General features: G+C 38.3%; 1 protein-coding gene across 2 annotated transcripts; it reads right to left on the minus strand.

Moving 5' to 3' along the window:
* Window positions 1-2027: 2027 nt before the first annotated feature.
* GOLT1B (golgi transport 1B) lies at window positions 2028-12748 on the minus strand. Of its 2 annotated transcripts, XM_088528351.1 has the most exons (6): window positions 12684-12748; window positions 8712-8803; window positions 6775-6953; window positions 4436-4517; window positions 3423-3456; window positions 2028-3066 (listed from the first exon to the last, which is right to left on the minus strand). In XM_088528351.1, the coding sequence occupies exons 1-5, from the start codon at window positions 12706-12708 to the stop codon at window positions 3448-3450; spliced, it is 387 nt and encodes a 128-aa protein (XP_088384477.1). In that variant the 5' UTR covers window positions 12709-12748; the 3' UTR covers window positions 2028-3066; window positions 3423-3447. The 2 variants fall into 2 exon arrangements, with proteins under 2 accessions (XP_088384477.1, XP_088384476.1); XM_088528350.1 differs by lacking the exon at window positions 3423-3456.
* Between the last annotated feature and the right edge of the window lie 210 nt (window positions 12749-12958).

A 12958-nucleotide genomic window follows, 5' to 3' on the forward strand; every position in this document is an offset into this window, starting at 1 on the left:
TAGCTCTTGTCCTGGTGAAACAGTTTGACCAAAGTACTGAAGTTGAAGGGGCCTAGGGTCACACAGTAAGATCAGAAACAAAGTCAAGCAACTTAAGCTTTGTTTTTCAACTGAAAATGCCCTAATCCACAGGCAGCTCTACATGAAAATGTTTGCTTCTTGAAACAACATGACACTCTATCATGAACAGATACATACAAAAAAATAAAGGGCAGTGCTTGTGCAAACTAAGGCTCATTGTAAGAGGGCAACCTTGCCATTTAAGACTGGTGTGAAATGTTATTGACTACAGGAGCAACAAAAGCGCAAAAGACCAAAGCACTAAATGCATGCCCTCCTTAGTTGTTGGAGGGGACACTTACTAAAACATTCTTAAAATATACAATAAAAAAAATACAGAGACAAATCATAGAAAAAGGTATCCATTTATTCAAGGTATGACAAGTATATTTACAGTATTCATTTGCTCAGGATAAGATTCATCTTTGATTTTTCTAAGTTACATTTGAAAGGGGAAATGTTCCAAGCATGTTTCTGTTAAAGGTATTTCTGTAATGACAGAAACACTTTAAGGCTAAGTAGTTTTGACCTTTGCTGCCACCCATATTTAGCTTGGCAAAACTGTCTCAAAGACAATCTATGTTACTTGGAGGGATGAAGACCATGCTAAATTCACACAGTTTTGTTCCCATGGACACTTTTCACAACAGTTCATATCTGACAAAAATTGACTTTTAATTTAAACAGTAAGCAAGTAAAAGCGAGATGAACCACCCCCATCTCAAAATTCCAAAGGGATAAAAATGTAATATACAGCAACACATTCATAGTCTCTCTCTGAAAGATATTAGAGTTCTTGTCAAGGAAGGTACTTCAGCTTGCCAAACAATTTGCATTAAATCAGCACTCCATATTCACATGGTACAATCCATTTTTCCCATTAGATTACTTCTCAAAAAAACCATAAAATCCCAAGAATGAGAGTCTACAGGTAGCCAGTATATATTGGGAGTGATGAACACTGTCTTCCTGAAATAGCGCTTGATTCCCACAGTACAGATTAGTGTTCTACCGAAGCTATCAAGATGATTTTGCTCAACAGTCACAGTGTCACCCTGCAGTTATTTAACAGATCACAGAGGCATAGGGGCAGCCAACATTGGTTCATCTCTTGAGGTAGGAGCCACAAGTCATATTTATTCCTGTCTATAACCTATAATACATGACATCAGGCAAAGATAACTGATTTTTTTGTCATTTATAAAAGCAAAACACTGATTTTTCAGATACTCATTATAAATAGGTATTGTGACGTGCTTTTATGACTGAATCTTTCTAAGACTATTTAAGAAGCAGATTAAATGTGAAAGTTGGAAACAGTATATTACGGCTATTATTACAGTTGTAACAAAAAACCCAGAACAATAAAAACTAATCACACATACAAACAAACTTTGTAGTAATTTCCAAAGTGGTTGTTACATAAGAATTCTCCTTACTTTAGTAGTTAGTTTGGAAAATAAAAATTTTAAGTTCTGTAACAAAAAATAACTGCCAACCCTCCTAAAGAACAAAAACAACTCCAGTCATTAGACGCATTAAGACAATGTAGCTACTTGAGAAACTACCATTGCATTTCAGGGAGCCTTAGCATATATTTGAGAGAAAGGAAAAAAAGTTTAACAAAGTCAATGGCTACACAAATACCATTTACTTACTGATCCCTTCTTGTTAGGGGAAGACACTATGTATCTAAGCCCATTGAAAGTGCATGATGTTCAGTATACCAATAAAAGCAAAAGTGGGACCTTTGCACTAGTAGGAGGACATTTAATTTAGGTTTGTACCTTATTCAGGTTAGCCAAGAATCTCTGTAACAGCAAAGGTGATGATAAAAGTTATGACCAACAGAACCAGTAAGTTATTTGAAGATAATCCAGGGAACAAGTTATAAACCAGATACCAAGATTGGCACTTCGGTTAACCAGTTAGATCAGTTTTCTTCCCAGAGACTCACATACACAGAATTTTATGTTTTCATTTTATTACTGTAAAAAATAAAATCTTCAATTTGTAGTTCCAGGGTAAGCAAGGAAACCTTAGCTCTAAACGATTTTAAAACAAAAGTTCATATTTTGATGAGATACGTTTCACAGGGTCCATGTCAGCACCTTAGCCAAATGCCTTTTTTTTTTTTTTTTTGAACTAAACATATTCCACAAAGTTTTCCTGTTAGTGATAACGGCTATGTTCTCATCAGGATGTTCATGTATGAAGTAAGGAGAACAAACTGGAAGGAGTGTAAGTCAGTCTCCAGACCTCCTCATTGCACTCTGCATGTTCAGAACCAGCATTTCAGACTGACATTATGCAGATTCCAGAATGGAAAGCAAATACAATCAACTTACATTTGGCTTTGAAACATTAAGATAACAATGTTTTATTTCAGCCTCATATTTACAAAAAAGGTTTGCAACAGAACCATGTGGGATTTCTTTTTTTGTCATAATATGATTAAAGATGAACAGTCACCTTAACTTTCATGCAAATACGCATCTCTTGTTACACAAGAAGTTTTTTTTTTTTTTTTTTTGTATTTTGCACTCTGAGGTTAGCGAGCAGAGAGTTGGATAAGTTGGGGTCACCCTTAAAAAGGACAGGCCTGTTTGTTCTACTGCACCTTCAAAATAAGGAGGAAAACTACAGGCACCATTAATTCCACAAGGGCTCCTTGCATGTAGCACATTCTCCAAAAAACAACAAAATAGTCTTGAACAGTTGTAACATGGGTTATTCCACGACTTTCATCTCTTCAGTTTATTTCCTGAACTGTGGAGTTACTTTTCCTAGAAGCACACTTGCTGAGCTTCTTTTCTAATGTATATTGTCAACTATACATTTTAAACTGTTATGTAAAGAATGTTACAAGTTTTTCCTTTGTACACAACAATCTGTGTCGAGTATTCCTCAAAACGATTTTTATAAATAATACAATAAGTTTAGAATCAGTCTTCTGCCCTCTTGTCATTATACCATGTTGTTGCTTTCTCCAACTTTGTCTACAAGCTGTGGAAAAGGAGAGAAAAAGTTCAAAGTTGCATGACTTATGTACCATGAAATTACTCTCAAAGATAGCTTGCTACTTGTGCACAGTTAGTATGTGACTGAAAATGGGAATCAAGTAGTACTCACCGAGGTCTCATGAAATTTAAGTTTGTGAAAGTTAAAAATCTTACATTGCAACCGTGTTTCTGCATGACATGTTTTCTCATATACACATTAACAGCGCAACATGAAAATGCAACAGAATGGAAAAGGAAATAGAAGAATGCCAGGAATACTGCTAGCTTAATGATAAAAACAAAACGATACAGTGTCAGCCACACATGCATTAGTAGACCAAGTAAGATATTTCAACTGACCATTACTGTGGATTCTCTTCTGAGCCTACGTAGGCTTTGAATAAAACATTAACAATTATCTTTTTAAAGCAAGATTTAACCCCATTATGGTCAAATTAAATGTGTGTAGGTAAGATCAATTGACAAGCAAAACATTCAATTGATCAGGATTTGAAAGCCAGAACACGGCTCAAACGGTAAGACTGGAACAGATCATCTTGAACACCAATTAAAAAAAAAAAAAAAGCAAAGCAAAGTGTATACAACTCAGTTATACCCTCCAGTAATTTTCATGTAATAGTCATTAATCTGTAGCTTACAAGATCAAGGGTAAAAACTCTTGCATTAAAGTACATACAGAAATTAGCACAGTAAAAGTAGTTGACCAAAGATCCTAGATTATCATCTTCCTAGCACCTTTAAATTTTCTTCAATTTCCTGGCTATTTGGTTAAGAAAGCAGAAAACAGCATTTGAAAAATGAGAGTTTAATAAATAGCAATATCTAATTTGGTGCAGTGGACCCTAATAAATATTGCACTTGATAATGGATTATGCATCATGAGGATTTCTGAATTCCCGATACAGGCTGCAACACTTAATTCTTTGCTCTTCTAGGCCATTTTGTTCCAATATATCACAGTGCTCCACAACGCAGATCAGTGTCCTTCCTCATTTTATAGACATCAGAAGAACAGAAAGGTGGCAAGAATCACCCGTGGTCTTTTAAGCCCAACAGTGAAGCAAGCAGCAGACATTCAGCTTTCCAAATCACTGTGCAGGGCCCCTTTGCTTGACAGCACTGAAGCAGAGGCAGCTTCTGCAAAGGTTTCCTTTCAGGGCCTTTACATTCAAGGATCTCCCCACTGGAATTAACAAGAACCACATGGTGCAAGCACTCTGCAAGAATGTATTCAGTGTCACTGCTCTAAAGTTGCATTTGTGTTATTTCTGAAGTATTTCTACTACTGCACCCATTAGAATGGGTTAAAACAGTGATAGTTTCAAATTTGGCATTTAGTACTGAACACTTACCGAGCTTATACCAGGCAAATTTAAGAGATAGCCGAGGACTGGAACTCTTCTAATAAAGCCAACCACCACAGGAAAGAACCCCCTGGAAGAAAGACAGTGGAAGATTGTATAAGTTTAGAATTAAACAGTTCTCATGTTCATATGAGTTGAAGAGATTTTTAAAACAAAGACTACACTAAAAATACTGTAGCTTACTGGAAGCAAAGTATATTTACCAAATATATGAATAAATATTCAAAGAAGAACAGAAAAAAGCATATTTTCAAGTAGACCTGATTTTTTTTCCATAATTGGCAACCCTAGGGGAAAGCTGACCACTAAGGAATTAATATTCAACCTAGTCAACAAAATTAACATTTCCAATCTCATTTTCCAGTATTCGCATAGATATTAAGATTAAAAAAAAAGAAAAATCTTTTCATGCTTAAACACTAGTTATGACAGACACCTGGGACATGGATATTTGAGCTCCTTTGATTCTGTGTTATGGGAAGGACAATGTTACAATATCCAATGTAAAAATCACTGAAATGAATTGCAATTAATTCTCCCTGAAGCCAAATAACTCCTGTGCTTTATTTTGCTTACTTAAAAAAGTATCTATTAACTTATTTGACAAGTTCACAGAAAGTGAAAAGTCTGAATCATGAACCAGGGGATGTTTCCTGGGACAGCTCCTATGGTCTAGCCCCCCAGCACTGTCCACCTCGTTTCTGCAGCAGAAATGAGAAGCCCATGTGGAAGCATCTCAGCCTTCTGCAATGAACTGCAGTTCAGCTGGTGCTAGTACTCAGCACCACCTCTTGTGGAGCTACAGATCCCCTGTACAGAATAAGGATTAACATGCAAGAGAATCAGAGCCACATGTGAACACTGAAACTGCACAATTTACCAGTTTCTCACCTGCACTAAGAGATGATGACTATTTGCCACATAATATCAAAACAACCCTTTTCCCCCCTGGAATTTTTCTTAAAGACTGGATCTTCTTAGTAGTCCAGTAAATTGTGATGCAGGATAGAGTTGGATACAAGCCACTCGTATCCAACTAAAAATTTGTGTGGACAAAAACTTCTGAACAGTCACAATAGGTAGAACAATATTTTCAGCCATAACTTCAGATCCCTGTAATCTGAGGGAGGCTCCAAAAGCATTTTCAAGCATAGCGAGAAATACTGTCCCATAACAGCGTCCCCCAGTAAATGCAATCTAGGCATGTGAAAGTATTGCAAAGGAGACGGGACAAGATCAGATTTCCCTCCGATGGGAAATAGTCTGGCAGCAAGTTAAAGACAGGATGAGGAAAATCAGTCTAGATTTAAACCACTGAGGGATAATAATTGTTACTCTCTTCCACTTAGGCCAGATGCATCTGAAAAAAAATATTTGTAATCACATGGATTGCACTTAAATAAACAACAAAATTGCAACTGCAAGATGAATTTTTTGAAGTCTCACCATGTCTTCTGCAGGAATCAAGTTAAGATGAACACTTTTGGAAAAATAAATAAAAAGCTTAGCATTTAATTTTTCAATTTTTGAGAGACAGAAGTGATGAAAGCAATATTTTGATTAGGAAAACCTACTTTTTTCAGCAGCTGAATACTGAAAAAAATTAGTGAGTCTTAGAATAATGAGAATTTAAATGGAATAGTGTTCATCTGGTTGGAAGTTCAAAAACCACTAAAAAACATATTAGCGTATTTCCTGCTTTCTTTTCAATAAGTATATATCAATATATAGGTTGTCCCACATCAAATTCATTCATCATTAGTGGCAAAAGCAGTGACCTATTGTAACAGATAACATGCATCACTAATGCTGCTCATAGGATTTTTTTTAAATACTGCTTATGAATGTAGTTAAACATAGCAAGTTAAGTATCTCATATATTACATATATAAGGGCATGAGAAAATGAAACATTACAAAAACCTGTTTTAGTTTGTTTTTGTTGTCCTACACAGAACATAGGTAGTGTTTCGCCTCATTTATTGAAGCGCAGCTCTTCCTGAACAAAGCATATAAGTATTTAAGTTGCCTTTCTATGAGGTAATATTTAAACTTTGCACTGCTAACAGTTTGGGTTCCCAGATATTCTGAAGCTTTACAGTTATTTTGGTTAGATGTATACATCATCGAAAATCAGATTTATACTTGCCTCACACACTTTGAAGAGATTTTCACCTCTTGCGTATATAAATCTATAGTTTTATATAATAGTTATTAAACTGAACATTTACCATTTCCTATTTTGCCAGCTGTCATATTGCAAAACTAGATAAAAACAATTATTCCTAAACACACCAATACAAAAACCTACTTTGAAACAAATCTTACCTGAATAATAGGAAGAACCCATAAATTTCAAGGATCATTCCTATCAAAGGCCAACCAATGAGAACTATGAGCACACCACCCAGGAAAAAGCCCGTTGCTTTCATTTTGTGTTTTTGGAAGAAGAATCTAAATGTTCTTTCTAAACCGATAACAAAAGCCAAGCCAGCCACAAATAAAACCTAGAAGAGACAAAAAGCAACCAAAGAAAATAACTAATTATATTTCTAAATTTAGGATGTTAAGCATAAATACATATATAGTGATTCTTCAATATCAGATTTTATTTCTTGCATAGCTTCTTTTAATACCAAGACTGATGGCAAGGAGGAATTCAGTAGTTATTTTCTTTTATAGTGTCCAGCTTAGAGCATTTGTAGCTAATTCAAAAGCCTCCTCACTGCTTTGCATCTGCTTTGAAAACAGAACCCGTAACTGCGGGCTGTTGCCTGACAAGCACAGGCATGTCTGAAGGCCTGGTGACAACACTCATCTGTCCTGGAACATAAGCACTGCCACTGTCTTCAGGCAGAGCCGAAGCTTAGTATCAACACGTTAAGGCTTCTAGGAATGGAAAAAAAAGACTTGACACATTCTACTCTGTAGCATGGAAATATACATAGTTGGCACTGATCTAGTGCACAATGTTTAAGAATAACTGGGGAAAAAAGAAAAAAGACCTCAAGAACATTATGAGTTCATTGTCCCTGTATACATATTTTCTTAATCTGTGTAACAACATTTCTAGTTACATTGATCACTAGTTCCACTAGAGGCTGAACACAGTGGGTCATCAACTGTACATCAAGTTGGTGCATGCTAGTTGAAACTACTCTAAGTATCTTTCAGCTACAGGAGTTGTAATCACTCCGCCCTCTAGGTGCACAATTGGGCACCATTTCTGCTGAAAAGGGAAAGGATTTCACATGTGATTCAAAATAAACACATAAAACTTCCATGTTATTAAATAATATACTGCTTTAGTTTCTGTAAGGACACAGTATCTTTCCCCCATTATCCCTGGTTACAGGGTAGCCTTTCATTGCCCCCCCCTCCCCCCACAATTACATTCTGCTTTCTTTGTTGCCCCTGAAGTGCATCGCTCTCCCCCTTTCCTCCACTCTCTCTATACATTTTATTGATGGCTCAGAACACTGCTTCAAGCAGTGCACCCAAATTCAAATATCCGTTTGGGATTTTCCTTCAGTGACTCTCAGTATCACGTTCTGCTGCCAAAGAACAAAATTCATCTCTGCCAACAGATACTTTGGTGACAGCAACATGGCTGCAAACTTCTAGCAGGCTCTGCTTTTTGGCTGGCTGGTGAAGCAGTAGAGGTGCAAAGCTGTCCAATTTAAAAATATATAGTTTTACATTTATTTTCTTTATAGAATTTTGTGTACCAGAACTAAGATTTATTTTTATCCCGCTCTGAGTGAGGATTGAATTTGGTATACACTGAAGATACTGAAGTTGTCTATTATGAAAGATGAATGGATCTAAAACCTTGATTATGAAGAATTCATGCTTCTTTCTTCATAAAGAGCATGACTGCATTTAAGAGTGTACAGACAGCTTTAGTGCTCTTATCCAAATAGATACAGATACTCAAATTATCAGATTTATCTTACTAGAGCAGAGAAAAAAGCATCACTAATGAGAGTCAATTTTAAGAACTTATTTGCAGCAGTGTAACAACTGCAGAACAGCTACTGCTTCAGGCTTGACCTAAAGGTATTATATTTATCTTGATGTGAACTGCTCCAACCTTCTTCAGGAAGAATGGTTCACTCAAATCACCGAGCTCTTCCTTTATACCAAACCGCTACTGACTTCTTCTATGACACAGCTTAAATTTGCTTTTATATATGTATTCTTAAATATTTCATACACTTCATCCTAAACAATCCAGAAACTAAAACTGAACAGCAGGTACTTACATTTCCAATAGCCAACAGTGCTTTGTCAAAGAAGAGGATCATTCCAAAGAAAAGAAAAAAAACTCCAAAGCCTGTCAATCCCATTCCAATCTCTGGAGAAAAAAAAAAAAAAGCACAACTTGATATTTAACAAAGCACAGTACCACAAAAAACTCATGTAAGTAACTACAGAAAAAACTGAATATCCAATCTATAGAAATTTTAAATTCATAGAAGAACTTCACAGCATATTTTACAACTACTTAAAATAATCCAATTACACAATTCAAGGAGGTGTTAATAGACTCCAATTATTTCAAGAACAAATAGAGAGACACAAGTGTACTGGCAATGAAAGCTTGTATCAAGTACACTTACAGGCAGCATGTCTTAACATAAGAGAATTTTGTGAACAGATAAAAAGGGAAAGCAAATTTTCCTTATCTCCTATCCCTTCATGAGCACTGCAGTAACCCCAGGAGGCTGGAAAGGACAGGGGCACATTCTGCCTCACATAACCAGAATAATCCCATTTTCTGCAGCTTCTGGATTAGAAGAGAGCGATGTTAACGCTGCAGGTGCCAGGCTGCACGCGTGCCAATAGCTACTGCACAGGACTCCTCTAGGTTCCAGCCAGTTACCACTTCCCACCAAACTTGAGAATGCCAAGTATCTTTGAGGCTTCTGCCAATCTGTAAAAGTCTCTCAGGAACTATTAAGAAAGTAAAGTAGGATGAAAGATTTGCTTGTCTAGGAAACCAGACATTTCAAGCTATGATTAAAGCCATCCATGACAAAAGCCACAAGACATCTCAAGGACCAAGCTTTCAAATACACGTTGCTCTTAAAATTAAACCTCTAGGGGCAGCCTTTGACCCTTCCAATATTAGGCATCACAGGAATAACAAAGTTGCAAAAATCTTTTTCCATGTACTCAGGGCAAAATTCTTCTATTTTTGTGGCTGGACTGTTTCACAACCTACAGCATGTAAAAATACAGCTGGCCTAAGTAGCAACAGTACTATAGTTAGCCAAGCAACAGAGTAGTGCAATGCCAGTAGTTTTGTACAGTCTAAACTGGAGAGAGAAAACAAACACACACACACACACACACTGATTTTACCTTCACTGCCAGCCAGATTAAAGCTGGAACAAACACACCTAGATGTATTTCAGTTGCAATTTTGACTGCAACATAGATATATGTCATCATTTAATCTTGTTTGAAGAGCTCAGGAATAAAAGGACTGTTCTGCCTATTCCTGAACTTCCCTTTAGTTAGGGCAAAAGTTTTCAAAAACACGGTAAAGGGACTGATTAAAGCAACATTCAAACTTCCCTAACTTCTGTAAGGGCTCACATTTCAGGAAGGCTGCAGACCATATGCTGTTGATTCTGTAATTCTATGAGATCACCTGCTGCATTAAAGCTTTGCTACACATACTCTAACAATTCAATTTTAACAAGAGAAGCAATCTGCATTCTGAAAGGAGAATGCCTGTAGGCAGCACTCCAGAGGAATGACCAGCTGCCAGCGAGATAAATACACCAACATGAGAACTGAAAATTCACTCAGACATAGCACAGACTGGGGATATCACACAAGCAGCAGCAAAGGCCAACTCTCCACAGCTGCTGCAACTACTACTCTAACAGTTCTCTTGTGTTCACTCGCAACATATTTACAATAAGGTCCTGCTACAAAAGATTCAGGCTAAAAGTCAACAACACATTCTGGTTACTGGAGGAGTAGTGGGGAACATGCTATTGTTCTCATCATCCCCAAACTGCTGCTAACAGAGACCGAGTGACCCAAAACTACTGTTGCTGTTCTACAGCAGAGAATTCTCCACAGGATAAAAACATTACAGGCTTGTTTCATATCAGGATTCTGAAAAGCAGTAGAAATGCAGGTTACTGAAATGAATAAGTTTGTTATGTAAGAACAATATTTCATCAGTATTATTAGTGAAAAAACACACTGTCATTTATACATGATCTTTGCAAATGAACTAATTTGATTTTAAAAGGGGAAGAACTGTTTTAAAATGACTTCTCTGGCACCAGAAGAGCTTTCCTATTTATCACATGAGAAAAACTTCCTTCAAGGTCTAAAAAAATGCAGAAATATGTACTAGCCATGTGACTTTTGAAAAACAAAACAACAACAAAAACCACACACGCACATTACGATTTACTGAGAAGACAGATAAATGCTTTCCTCAGTGCTCCTGTGGAAATTCAGTAAGTTGTGCAGGAGTATTGTAGCACTAGATAGAAAATGTTCAAAAAACTTAAAGAATACTCCTCTGCCCCAAAATATCTTTATCTTCTCCACTGTCAGAAAACAGCAAATGCTTTAATTCTTAGAATACAGGGTATTTTTATGTTCAATGAAAACTGCACACTTGATCTTTTCTGCAAAAAGGGAGAGAAATTACATATTATAAATTTTCAGACATCAAAATTTAATGCAGTTTATATATTCTCAAAAATGGATTTTTTTCTAAGCACAATGGCAACATTTTAAAAGTTGTATTTAAAAACAGAATTTGAAAAATCAATTTGCAAACTGTCTTCCTTCTGCACTTCCTGGTGATTTACCCTTCTATCCAACAAATCATTACAAGAATTTCTAGACCATGCACTTGCAAATTAAGCCTTCCAAATGTCCACTAGTGCAGCAATCCTCATTTATCATGCCAGCTCACAGAATGAATGTACAGCCAAACCTGTGCTTTTTCTAGACAGAAATTTGCCAGAGAAACTTATGATTTATCTCCAGATTTTTTTTTTTTGGAAAAATAAGCAAACAACAACAAAAACAGGAGTTGACAAGGCACTAAAGAAAGAAATGGAAAAACAGTAGACAGATCTTTCTAAAGAAATTTTTCTTTTTCCCTTTACTAGTCCAGACAGGATGAGAGGGGAATGGGCAAAAGCAAAGCCCACAACGACTTATCAATAAGAAGTAGACAAAAAACCCTAAAGGTTCATCCAAGTCACAGGGTCTTTCTAATCACAGAATGTGTTAAGGTTGGAAGGGACCTCTAGAGATCATCTAGTCCAACCTCCCTGCTCCAGCAGGGAGGCCTAGAGCACGTGGCAGAGGGTGGCATCCAAGCAGGGTTTGAAGATCTCTAGAGAAGGAGGCTCCACAACCTCTCTGTGCAGCCTGTTCTGGGGCTCTGTCACCCTCACAGGAAATAAGTTTTTCCTCATTTGGAGGTGAAACTTCCCACATTTCAACTTACACCCATAACCCCTCATCCTGTTACCGGCCACCTTGAAGAAGAGCCTGACCTCATTCTCCCTTCAATTATCCCTCAGGTACTTGAGCATGTACCTCTGTTCCCAGTGTCCTGACATCAAGGTGAGTGCAAACCTTTGTCAACCAGGGCATTAAACACCCAACATTTTATTTTCCCTAACAACTTAAACTCTTTTAAGATCTCTTTCTTTGATGTCTTTGCATTTCCCCCTTCATCATCTCTAATTCTGATTGCTTTAAATAGAAGCAAACTTTTTAATTCAGCTGCACGTTCTTTTACTACTTTGAAATGGGTGCTTGGGTCTTCTTTTTAGAAGTCTTTCAATGGACAATGCTCTATTGGTTTTCAAAGTTAGTATTACTTCTCTGCCCATTTGGGAGGAAGCCTTAACCACACATTTTACCTCTTCCTTACAAGTACAGAACCCCTTTTTGTACTACCCGAGCACGGCATCTCCCTGTGCCACCCGTGGGGCTCCCAAAACAAACGCTGAGAAGGTTCAGCGCGATAACAGCGAGCCCGGAGGGGGGCACCGAAGCCACCGGTACCCAAGCGACCAGCGCGGACCCTCCATGCCTGCAGGAGGGCACGCTGGGGAAAGACGAGGGTGGCCTGGACGCAGCCCCGGACCGCCCGCCCAACGGCTCTAACCGACACGGCGGGAGGCCCCAGCCGCCCCCGCTCCCCCTCTGACTGCCGGGGCGCAGCGGGCGGCGCTTACTCTGCGTGTCCGTGAGGGAGATCATGGCGGCGGCGGAACCCGGAGCGGGGCCGGAGGAGGGGGCGGCGGGGCCGGGGTAATAACGGCGGCGGCAACGGCCACGTCTTCCGGAAACACGCAGCCCCCTTCGCCTCGCCGCCGCGTGAAAGGCGCGCGCCGATTGGCGGCGCCGCGGCCAATCGGCGCGCGGGTTGTTCGCGTGGCGGGCCCTCCCTTCCCCTTTGCCGCCTCTCCGCGCTCGGAGCGGCCGACGGGAACCGCGTGGGGTCAGAACT

The sequence above is a fragment of the Tinamus guttatus genome, unplaced genomic scaffold, assembly GCF_059628265.1.
Source record: "Tinamus guttatus ecotype Peru unplaced genomic scaffold, ASM5962826v1 Tinamus_guttatus_pri_ptg000308l, whole genome shotgun sequence".
In the NCBI taxonomy this organism is placed as follows: domain Eukaryota; kingdom Metazoa; phylum Chordata; class Aves; order Tinamiformes; family Tinamidae; genus Tinamus; species Tinamus guttatus.